Source organism: Micrasema longulum, unplaced genomic scaffold (genome assembly GCF_059751315.1).
Source record: "Micrasema longulum isolate JH-2025_06_02 unplaced genomic scaffold, ASM5975131v1 h1tg002850l, whole genome shotgun sequence".
NCBI lineage: Eukaryota > Metazoa > Arthropoda > Insecta > Trichoptera > Brachycentridae > Micrasema > Micrasema longulum.
Window position 1 is genome coordinate 88289 of NW_028279972.1, and position 13155 is coordinate 101443.

General features: G+C 32.0%; 2 protein-coding genes across 3 annotated transcripts in view; one reads left to right on the forward strand and one right to left on the reverse strand.

The window, feature by feature from the left end:
- sona (sol narae metalloprotease) overlaps positions 1 to 13155 on the forward strand; it is a gene marked incomplete at its 5' end in the record, with an annotated part of 148005 nt that overhangs the window by 88283 nt on the left and 46567 nt on the right. Inside the window, one exon of the mRNA XM_088241346.1 lies at positions 2436 to 2578. Coding sequence (XP_088097472.1) covers positions 2436 to 2578 — 143 coding nt within the window. The remainder of the gene's footprint in view (positions 1 to 2435; positions 2579 to 13155) is intronic.
- Positions 1 to 13155, reverse strand: part of LOC148271475 (homologous-pairing protein 2 homolog) — a 39527-nt gene that overhangs the window by 10266 nt on the left and 16106 nt on the right. The gene's annotated exons all lie outside the window — the stretch shown is intronic.

Genomic DNA, 13155 nt, shown 5'->3' on the forward strand with positions numbered 1-13155 from the left:
TAAAATTGATAATAAATTATAAACAAATGAATATCAAATTTTAAAAAAAAATGTAAATTCAAAACAAGATCAGGTCTTTTTTGTCCTGATCATTCTATATTAATTTAAACAATCACTAAAATGACCAGATTTTGTCTCGAGATAGCTGTTTTTTTTTCTGTCCAAGCTTTAATTTTTTTCATACATTTTAAACATACCTTGCTGTATTTAAAATATATTTAAATTGTAACTAAATGGACAGAATGAAACCGTAAATATATTTTTATTTTTTTATTAGAATTTTTGCTCAAAAGCACTTAAGCTTTATGGGACCTCGGTGCTACAAAAAGCTACATCAAGAAATTGCTAACTCTTCCAAAAATAATTTCTCAGTTAAAATAAAAGAGTGATTCCTTAGAATCCAAAGAAGTCAGCTGGAAGACGTCTTAAGAATAAGAATTTAATGCTGCCTTCAAGAATCAATGTCTATTTTTATAATCTGTAATAATTCTATTTTAACTTAAGTTTCAGTTCTTGGAATTAAAATTGTTAGCTGCTTTTTTTTATTATTTGTTAAACCTTATTATATTTTTGTAATAATGGTAATATTATTTTTATTTTTATAAATAAACATTATGCATATAAACAGTTAAAGTTGGAACAATTATTTTGTATCTAGTGAAGCTATTTTCATTTCTGTATCGCAAGTATGTACAAACAGAGATAAAGAACTTTTAGAAAAGGCAATATAGAAGTCCAGGCATCTACAGGGTTTATGACCTGTTATTTATCTAAAGTATGTCCTTTAATTTTTTTGCCAATAAACGCAGTATTTCAGCTCTGATATGGAAAAAAATCATTTGGATGAGTATAAAGTATCGTAATAAAACGGAAAAAAAACACAAAATATTATACTTGGAGTATTAGAATAGAATCAAGAGATTTAACGATCTCCACACAGTTCACTCTATGATAATTAGATTTTCATTTTCTATCATATGTAGTCATAACGAAAATTTGAAAACGGCTCAAAAAAAAATTTTAAATCACTAAATTAATTTCATCATCATTCCGTTTCCGCACCTAATGGTATGGTGCATAGGGCACTGCATTTGTACATCAATCGCAGCGTATCTTGATTTTTTTTTTTGTTTTTGATTTTTTTTTTAAACTTAATTTTTAAATATTTTTAGAAGTCTCCAAGTTTTTTGTTAAAAGTGTAAAGTTTTGGAACGAATTCCCTAGTTACTGGCATAAACGATTGCGCATATTATGTAGTTACGTAAAGACATACAAAAAAAAAGTAAAAGGCAAAAATACCTCTAACACGATAAATATATGGAATCCCAGATCTTTCGAATATTTTTTGAACGCATTCTCGACATAAGACGCAAGACACATCTACTCCGCGCGTTTTTACATTCCACGAATGAGAAGTGCGTCTGTCAATTTCTCACGCAGCCCAAACTTCCGTGTTTACATAAACAGTATGTTTATAGTTAATACGTTTATTATATACGTTGTATAATTATACAAATCAGAGTATTGTTGCGCGGGTTGGATCACATAACAAACACTTTCTCATTTCTCACGAAAATTCTCTCCACAATGGCGGTTTCTGTTTACTGCATCTTCAGCGACACGCTAGCTTCGTGTTATGTAAAAGTATCAGGAAGCCATTTGCGTCTGAGTGGAATTGTACGATACACAGACATTGGTCGAATCAGATTATAATCGACTCAGTCATGCCGCTTAACAAATCCCCGGTACAAACATTGAGATATAATATAAAGAGACGACACTCCATACAAATCCGAGCTAAAAAGTTTTCCTCGAAGGAAAGGGTATGACTAGCAGAGGGAGAAAGTATTATTAAGTCATATCACGTCGACTTTGATAAGCAAAACAAGTAGTACAGTAAAAAGCACGGACTGTTTACATCGGTCAACTGTAAGTTCTATTCAGTATGTGGCTCCCTTCCGCATACGCGTCACCTTTATTTGTCGTTTCACATTACGCCCGACGAACTGAGCAGGATAGAGACAGGAGATAGCTTACGACTAATAAACAATAATAATCATAATCATGGTTTATTAACAAAAATAACAATTACTTTATCTACTACATACACACTTAGGTAATACATTTCTCTGGATTATGTCGAGTCTGCCTAACTAGGTACAACCTGTTTTAAGGCAGACATTTTTATGCAAAAGAAACAATAACATTATTACCTACTAGTTAATTTATTATACAGTTATACAATATTATTGCTTGTGCATAAATCCTCCGCAAAAAATATGTTTTGATATTTTTGCTCACTGCACAAATTGCTTACATTATGGTATCTCTTACCAATTTAATTTTGAAGTGTACATGAACATTAAAGAAAATCTAAATTAAAATATTTAAAAAACTAAAACTATTTATTGAACCAATTTTCCTCTCTCCTCCAGGGACCTGATGCCACTCCATACCTGGAGAACAATAGGGTAGGACGCGACGCCATTGACTCCGCCGCAGCCCTTACAGACATGGGCAAATATCTTTTCAGGGAGAGAAGATTACCAGTCTACGATATTGCGGTGGCTGTTACAAAGTGAGTTATGCAATTATATTTATTTGGTAAAATCTTCATTTTATTTTAGATCGCGACGTGGTAAATACCAGCTGATCCAATGACCAAAAATTTATTGTTTACTATTCGTAAGTACCATAAAGAACTGGGGGCCAGTTGCACTTTAAAAAAATAAGTTAAAAAAGGTTTAACAAGAAAGTTTAACTTATTTTTTAAGTTATAAATTTTTCCCAACTTTTAAACTTTTTACTTTAGTAATTTGACTACATTTAAAACTAATATGGCTAGCATCATATTTATTTATTTATAAATTTATTAAAAAAATATATATATACATTCTTAATAACAGGGAATCTATATAAAACCAATTAATGTAAAATGAAAACGGAGTGTTCTCTGTTTATGATAGTCTCCATCTAACATAGCACAGCCTGTTCTAAGATGGAGATTTTCTATCTTTAGAGCATAAGTAGTCTTATACTAATAAAACAATTACATAAAAAAGAAAACCTAAAACTACTTAATTATAAATGCCTAGCTAATCAAATGTAAGAAATTAAAAATCATTATTATACAAATATAAAGTATGTATATGTGCCAAGAATATATGTTACTTAAACATAAATAATATGGTATAATATATAATAAAACAAAGAAATACATAAAAATATAAATAATATGTCTACCAATTATATAAAGTACAACGTTTTTTGATTTACATATATTTTTCAAAAAAATCTCTCGCTACACTATTTATATGTGTAGTTTTTTTTAATTTTAAAATTTGTTTTACATTTTGAGTCTTTTACATTTGGAAATAAATCATTAAATATTTTTGGAGCAATTACATTGTATTACTTTTTACCAAAGGCGGTTGATACAAATGGGACAATCCAGTTAATTTGTGTTGCTGGACGAGTGTTTATATAAGAAACTTTATATTCGCAATTAACACTAGAAAATAAAACTAATTATACAGGTTATTAATATCGTCGGTGTACTGATAAACCCTTAGATCAATATACGCCACCCGCTTGGAAGCGAATTATTACTCTAGTATATGATAAAACCTTTTAAATGCATTATTGCTTATATTGAAAAAAAAAAGCATTTGAATGTTATTTAACAAAAAAATATTTTCAACATATTTTATTATCATTAATTTATTTTGGATCTTGAAATAGTAGTAATGTATCCCAAATAATAAACTTTTATTGGATGTAATTCTAGTTTGATTTTTTAAAATATATATGCGACGCGTTACGTCTTGTTAGGACATTATTAAACTAACTTAAAAATGTACAAATATATTATTTACGGTGTATTTATTTATTTATTTTTATTTCGCGTTTTACACAACACTTTTACTTTAAATATGAATACCTCACTGGGCGCAACCCGTGTCGAGGCATTCACTTACATAATATAATATATACTTATGGTGTCTAAAAAATAAACATAAAATAATACACATTAAAACTTAAATCCACACAGATATATATACATAAATAATAGTAAGAATTTTTGTTTTGAAAATATCCTAATGGATTTTTAATTGCGTTACTTTTCTTGGTCTATATTAAAATACTCAATACTTATCAAATACCCCCATAAACTATTAGCGCCATTATGCATCTATAAACCTGTTTCATCATAATTATTGTAAAATTTTTCCCTCGGCACGGGACACCCCATTTAAAAAAATTACAAAATTGTAAAAGTATAAATAAATAAATAAAATACCATTAAGTAGCAAGTATTGTTTATATATAAGGAAACTTTGTAGATATCTAAGTTATAGTTTGATAATGTCCTAACAAGGCAAAACGCATCACACATTTTTTTTTGTAGAATTACATCCAATAAACGTGTTTTATTTTACACCTAATGCTACACAATATTGTTGCCTTTGTTCCAAAAAAGTAGAATCAGATTTAATGGACGAATTTTCGGAAAAAAATATCTGGTCTTTGAAATTAAGCCTCGTAGAATTTACAGAATTTTATCAGGTTGATAAAGATCAAAAAATGCCATGTAACTGTATTTTTCAAATGATTTATAACTTGTTTTGTGAAAATTTGACATTTATTTATAGGGTTTTATTAGTAAGTATAGCGACGATATTACCTTACAAATGTTTATTTATTATCTGTTCAGCCTAAGCCAATTACAACGGTTACATGAAGAAACATATGTACAAGGAACTGAACAAAAATAACGCTTAACTATGTAACATAGACAAACCATGGCAGTAAAATAAAATTCATTTGAAAACATAATCAACTTGATAAGACGTCGATCTATCCCATGCTAATTTGCTTTATTAACTTTATTATTTTGAGGTTTTGAGTTGACGTTATTATAATTGAAAAAAAAACAAAGTTTAAGGAAGTCATTAATCATTTACACAATAAATCATTCTTAATTTTTTTACGATTATCAGAATCGTGTCGAAAATATTTCCAACGACGTAACTACGCAATGTTCTTAGAAAATGTTGTTTTTGTTAAAAAATATTAACCTAACAGAATTACTAGTACTTTGACATAACATTGTCTAATCTTTTTTTTTATTTATAAATCATATAACACAAAATATATTACAAGTATAATACATTGAATTACATTCCCAGGAGTTATAACAACTCAATTTGGGACATAAATAATATTAACATTTAGAAATGTAACTATGACTGAATGTAAGATTGTAGTAAATGGAGATAGTTTGAAACAGGTCGAAGAATTTGTATATCTGGGTAGTATGTTTACTAGAGATGGAAATATGGACAAGGATATTGAAAGGAGGGTTAGTGCCGGTAACAGAGTTAATGGTGCCTTAAAGTCTGTCGTAGCAAATAAGTGTCTATCGCAAGAGGCTAAATTAGCAGTTCATAATGGAGTTCTGGTACCAACCCTAATGTATGGAAGCGAAGCATGGAGTTGGAAAAAAGGGACGAAAGTAGACTGAATGCTGTTGAAATGCGATCCCTCAGGCGAATGTGCGGAAAAACAATGTATGATAGGTGCCCTAATGTCGAAATTAGAGCAGAATGCAAGGCTGAGTTAAGCATTATCGACAAAATTAAGAAAGGTCTTTTGCGATGGTTCGGTCATGTGGAGCGAATGAATGATGAAAGAACGGCTAAAAAGATTTATGATGCGAATGTGTCTGGTTGTAGAAGTCGAGGAAGGCCGAGAAAGACATGGCATGATCAAGTACAACAAATTCTTGAAAGTGGTCATGTGAAAAGTCGGAATAATCGACGTGCGTGCATGAGAAGATGTATGAATGTGAAGGAAGCAAAGGAAGTGTGCCAGGACAGAGTGGTGTGGCGTTCTATCCTCTCTGCCTACCCCTCTGGGGAAATGGCGTGATGGTTAGTTAGTTAGTTAACATTTAGAAAATAACACATATTGAGAACAACAAAGAAACAAAGCAAGTTTAGCACCTTTATAACTAAATATACAACGACAATATATACGCCTAAAACCTTTTCTTACACAAGCAGAATAAATATACATAAAAAAGCGATGAATCTACTAAGGGAGATAAGGTCATTAACATCACATAGTAATGATGAGAACATATCCATCTCAGTTAGTAAACATCCCTAGTTATATTTATGGAATAAATGTGCATCATACTGTCTTAAAGTTATGTTGAAAAACAAGCAAAATACAGTAAGATTTTTTTAATTTTTTATTGTTAGGGGCGAAAATTTTCCAAGCAAGTTCTTAAAAAGTCTTCTCAAAAATTAACAAATTCTAAAATACGCCTTTTTGATAAATAGAAGACGCATTTAGGAACCAAAAAATTAAGAAATTTATAAAATCACCTTTAAAAGCGAATATACAATATTTTTATTTGTGACTCAAGTGGTATATTTATTTATTATATTCTTTAGTGATTTCAAAGTAACCGGCTTTGAAATAACGGACGTAAAATCCCACCAGTGTGCAAGGAATATCCATGTTTTTGTGAGTAAGTGACAATTCCTTTGAACTTACGATGATTGTACCAAGAATCGTAAAAATACGCGTTGTATTATTGAAGCACCACTTTGCAAAAGATGTAAATAAACTCTTGAGAAGAAAAAATGGGAACTCAGTCATTTACAGGGCTTATGACTTACTGTTTGCAGTTTTTTTATTTATGAGATGATTTTTGATTTATTTAACAGAAGTTTACATTAAAAAACTCATTAAAGATATGCTAGTTGTGCCCATTACTGCAAAAAAAAATATAATTATTTTGCCTCAAACTGCATACGATTCTACAACACTTGAAATTCAGGCTTTACCAACAAAAAAAATTAAAGATTTTTTCGAGCACAGGCTGTTTTAAAAGAGCTGCTATAGAATCGAATAATATTTGCAGGACATGACAGCTTGGCATTAGATTCGTGTTTGTTGATTTTAATAATGTTGTTGATTTGAATGAATTCGTTTGTTGAGTTTAATTAACTAATTGTTGAATTGTATTACATGGTTGTAATTCATTGACGTTCATAAGTGATTCAGTGAATTCTATGTATGTGTTATACCAAACCTTAAGTTAACATTTATGGACAGAAAAATTACAAAATTCGGCAGAAAAAAATTACTTAAAAAGAGAGGGTTGAAGTAGCCACCATTAAACACTGTAAAACACTCACCAAACGTTGCAACAAATTTAGAAAAAAAATGTGATTTAACTCGCATTCATAATCAGTCAAATTTTGACTTATAACGGTGGACTTCTGAGGGTGCGAATTTGTGATTTTTCAATACTTTCTACTCTCTTGAAAAGTGTTTACGTGCGAATAAAGGAGATGATATTGGATTTCATTGCGTAGTTTGATTTCATAATTTATAATATAAAGGCGTTACCAACATCGCGATGCTAAATCTTAGTGTGGTGTAAAATACGCGAATGTGACTTTAGCACTTCTCTCATAAAGGTGGTCATAAAACACCTAGTAAACAAAGAGAAAACCCGTCCTATCTCTCCCGAGTGACGAACGCTCGACCCAGCGCCGCGGTCGGCGGTCGGCGCGGCGCGGCGGTTGCGGTCGGCGGTCGCCTATCGATTAATTATGAAAGCTTATTGACAAACGCATCGAAATATTTATATTTTTTGTTCAATTATTCAACAACAAAAAAAACAATATATTATTTCGATAGCTTTTGCAGCATCGGGGTGAAATGTCTAGAAACTTTACTAGTTGTGTTTGGTGTCATGGGAGGAATTGAATAATTGTTGTATGCATACATTAGTAAAAATTTAGGATAAATTTGTTTTATAACATAAAGTTTTTCGTATATGTCGAGGGAGTTCGTTCTGACAGGGACTTTCATGATATTTTTTTGTTAAAGCTTTTTGTGCAATAATAAGTTGTTTGACTAATATGTCACTCACACATTCCCATCCAATTGTACCATATTCCAAAACTGATTGTCAAACTGCAAAACATGTTTATTTAAGTTCTTTTAATCTGAATATATTTTGTATTGTTTTATAACGCAAATCTATTTTTTTAGTTTATTCTTAATATGTTCGATTTGATTATTCCATTTAGATTTTTTATCTACTTAAATACCTAAATATGGTGAATCTACTCTGTCTAACGACTTATAATATTTGGAATCTGATTGTTAATTGATTAACTAATTACACCTGTAAATAGTTAAGGATATGTTCGGATTATATATAGTTTCATTATTAATTTTAAATGTTATTCATTTTGTTTTCGAATGATTGAAAGCATAATAATTTTAGTCTTACAATTTTTGTACCATGTTTAGGTCGTTTTCAGTTTTTTTAAATACAATATAACAATATAATATATTATCTTGAATAGTCCAAAATTTTAATTTTTGATGATTTTTTAAATTACGACTTTTTACTAAAAACATTAAATTTGTTAAAACTTAACGATAGAAGAAAAATTATAGACCATTTAAATTTATTAAAAATTGTAAATTTAATATGGGATTGCCCTGAACTGTTATCTCTCATCAACTTCAGGGTGCCTGGAAGAATGACTAGACAGGTGCCACCGTTTTGTAGTAACAATTCACGGACAGTGTATACTTGTAATGCCGTATTGAACAGACTTCATGAACTCGGAAATAGTTATTCCCACGTATCGGATATATTTAGTATAGGGTATTGATCCTATAGAACAAACCTTTTAAACTTTTTCAAAGATGGTGAATGGTAATTGTATTTATATTTATTTATACATTTCATAATAAATACAAGTTTTTGTTACCTTTGCCCGGCTGTATGAAACAGTACTTTACGATTTTCTTGTTATATTACTTTAAAATATTTTATTATTTAATTTGTTTTTTCAAGATTATTTTTAAATTGATTTAACTTTCTACTGAATATGTTGTATAACTTTTAGGTTTAATTTTTTTTTATAAATCTTTGATAAAAGGACATTTATGTTTTTAAAAAAGAAAAAAAAAATAAGCTAAATTTCTTAGTATTATAAATTTTTGTAAAAGGCAGATTTGCCGTTTATGTTAATTAAATAAATAAATAACGCAAAGATAAAGATACTTTTTCTTAAAACTCAGAAGTTTCGTGTTTTGGGCTTTGGTAAGGTGCCAGGATTCGCACCTATATAAGAGAAATAAATAATAAAGAAAATTTAATCGGTATTTTCTCTCGTTCGCGGCTGGCGGTCGGCGGTCGGCGGTCGGCGGTCGACATTCGCACTGAGCACAGAACACCAGCGCGGGCCAGGTGATAGGGCGCTCGGACGTGGGAACGGGCCGGTATTTATTTACACAAATGAAAAAATAAACCGCGCAATAATTATTATTATTGCTTAACTTACGTGACGATTTCGATTTTCTCAGAAATTTTATGTCAATTCCACCAAAATCCGGTTTCTACGTGAGCCCGGGTGCAAGACGAGGTATCTACAAAATAACCAAAATATCTCATTCTTTTTTCGTATTTTATCTACCACATACTAGAATCGGCTTGTGGTCCCGTGGCCAGTTTCGCGGACTCATGGATCAGAGGTTCGAGGTTCGACACTCTACTCCAACTTTATTTTCATTTTCTAATAGTAAGTTGTTTACAACTCGTTAAAATGGCCCCCTAAATTTGAAATATTTGGGTAAATTTTAACAACGAAAATCATGTTTTTTTTTTTAACAGAGAGGGAAAACATTTTTGAGAGGGGAATATGGAAGTCTAGACATTTACAAGGCGTATGACTGTAAATGCCTAGACTTCCATATTCCCTTCTCAAAAATATTTTCCCTCTCTGTTAAAATAAATTTAAATATGCACAACTCCCTAGGGAGGAAATCCAGCCAGTCTGCAAACATTTGGACATAATCAAACATTGTTGAATAATTTTTTATTTAAATTTCAATTTCATATTATTTTGAGAAAATGTAATTAAAAATATTGACACATTATTTAACAATTTTATGTCATTTTAAGTTTTCTACAAAAATACATTTTTATTTATAACGAATTAAACCCGGCAATGCTTTGCTATTGCTAGATTTTAGTACATACTCGTATATGGATTAAATTACCACAATCGAAAGTTTGGTATCAATTATTGTATTAAGTCCAAATAAGATATGTACGTAATCATTATTTTTTTTGTGTTTCGGTTTGCATAAATTGTAGGGACAGAAAATTTTGATAAATAGGTATTCGAAAATCGTTTTCCTGTCACTGTCTTGCAGATGCCTCCCGACACTGTGCGAAAAAGACAACTGCATGTCAGACCTTTTGTTAGAATAGACAAAATCGACATTTCGCTGTCCCGTTTTCCGCACCTCAAAGCTGAACCGATTTTGCTACTTTATGTCAGATTATTCAAATTGGTCAAAATATTACAATATTGCAAATTTTTTATCATCATTCCATGTCCGCTGCCAGTTGTAGTATGTGGTGTCCACAAAGAGCCGCCAGGCATCTCTATCAGCTGCCAGATCAAGCGCTTCCGCCCAGGTTAGGTTCACGTCCTGTAGTTATGGCACGGACTGCCGACGAGCAGTCAGCAGCGGACGTCCAGGACGTCGAGAACCCGGTGCCTTGTAAAGTAGGCAAGTGTGGTTAAGGAGGCACCCGCAGTAAATGGCCCAGCCAACCGTATCGCCTCCGCTTGGTGACAGCTGTTACCGGAGTTTGCTGCGTCCGTAAAATTGTATAGCTTAAAAAATATTTTGCTTTGATGATAACTTTGTGCATCTCATAAGTTCTGTTAACGATGCTATTTAACGGATCGTTACTTTTTCTTTTGTCGGTATTTTTTCTTGAATCGTAATTTTTACGGTGCGTTATTTTTGTCCCGAGGCATCGATAAACAGATGTCGTTAAATGACCACTCTGCCGCCTGAGATTTAAAATCCTGTCAAGTATTATGCATACATTTTCCCAAATCATTAGCATTAGGTTGTAAAATTAAAAAAAAGGGTTCGCTTTGTTTTTTCAGATGATTAATAGAGCAGGATATTAAACTTGAATCGTTATAATTGTCATCATCATCATAAGCTCGACAGCCCTGGGATCTTGGCTGAATCCAGGAGTCTCCTTCACTCTTGCTGGTCTGCTGCCTTTCCTCTTCACTTTCTCACTTGCAGTCTATTCATCGCATTTTGGAGCTTCCCGGTCGTCTTCCTTGTGACACAAAGAGAGTTAGGCGTCTTATGGGGTTGTCTTCCATTCTAATTATATGACCAGCCCACCTCGAGCATCCTACCTTGATGGAGTTTTAATTACATTGGGCGCTCCGTAGATTTCATTTAGCTCCCTTTTGTAGCGACAACGCCATGGGTTGTTTTCTCTCACAGGGCTGCCTTTCGAAATCCGCAATGGTTCCCTAAATATTCTTTATCGCGACCCAGGTTTCGGAGGCATATGTCAGAATTGGTTTCATCAAAGTGTTGTACAGTATTTTACTATCAAAATACTCAACATTCATTTCCGGTGTCCGATTCCCTTCTTGATAACATGCTAATAGTCATCAAAGAGCAATATAAATAGGTTTCACCTCTTTTAGATTTATTTCAACAGAGAGGGAAAAAGTTTTCGAGAAGAAAATTGGAAGTCTAGGCATTTACAGGGCTTATGATCTGTCATTGGCTGGTTTAAGTGGCCACTTTACACACTGTGTAACATTCACCATTCTGCCCATGTTTGAACATCCACATTTCCTCAACTCTTCCATCTGTTGACTTTTGTGAAGTGAAAGAGCTGAAACCTTTATCACGTGGGTGAGATTCATCCGGCTGAACCAAATCACCTACTAGGCAACGCCTGGAAACAATTTTCCAATTTTTATACTTCTTCTTTTACCAGGTAGTAATTCAACAATGTTTGATTATGTCCAAATGCTTGCAGACTGGCTGGATTTCCTCCCTAGGGAGTTGTTCATATTTAGATTTATTTCAACAGAGAGGGAAAAAGTTTTCGAGAAGAAAATTGGAAGTCTAGGCATTTACAGGGCTTATGACCTGTCATTGGCTGGTTTAAGTGGCCACTTTACACACTGTGTAACATTCACCATTCTGCCCATGTTTGAACATCCACATTTCCTCAACTCTTCCATCTGTTGACTTTTGTGAAGTGAAAGAGCTGAAACCTTTATCACGTGGGTGAGATTCATCCGGCTGAACCAAATCACCTACTAGGCAACGCCTGGAAACAATTTTCCAATTTTTATACTTCTTCTTTTACCAGGTAGTAATTCAACAATGTTTGATTATGTCCAAATGCACCTCTTTCATGAACTCTTCGGTGACCTGTCATGTCTTTACAACATCTATTTGGTGATAGGGCAGGCATTTTATTTATTTATGTTACATTTTATATACATACAAGCGGACTTGAAGGACGTTGTCCTGACCAAACGTTGATTTGCTTGCTTTTAGCTTGGAAAAAGACTTTTATTTGATAAGTAGGTACCTAGTACCTAGGTACTTGTTTATGGTTGAATTCCAAAACATAAAATAAATATTTTTTCAAATATGGCATTCTTTTTGCAAACGTCAAACTCCGGTCTTCTCACCAACAAAGGGGTGTTCTTATGTGGGAATACGATTTTTAAAAATGTATTGAATTTAATATTATTTTAGTTTTATCAGAAATCCGGTAAAAATAAATAAATGTGTCGAAATTATAAGGAATTTAAGAAAAGAATCTGATTGAGATCCACAAAAAACAAATGTTGTTTGTAAACATTCAAAAACAAACTATTTTTATACACAAAAAAACAACATCGTTCCATTTTTTGTAAATGCATTCTCCTCGAATGCAACCCTGGTAGATCGATGAATAAAACACTCATGCTCTTTACTTCTTTTTTTAAATATAAGATTGAAGATTTCAATATCTACGAACACGCACAGCGCAAAGATCTATATTTCTCTGAAAACGGCACGTAAATCGGTTAAGCTACACTTCAGTGACATCACACGTACAGAGGAATTATATATATACATATAGATAAGGGAGGAAAAACTACCTTCAGGCAATTTATTCCCACTACCCAAACCGTTCATTTTGAGAAAATAAGAAGTATATGGACATATTCTAGATATATTAATACAGAATCTTGTATTTTTTTAGGAAATTTG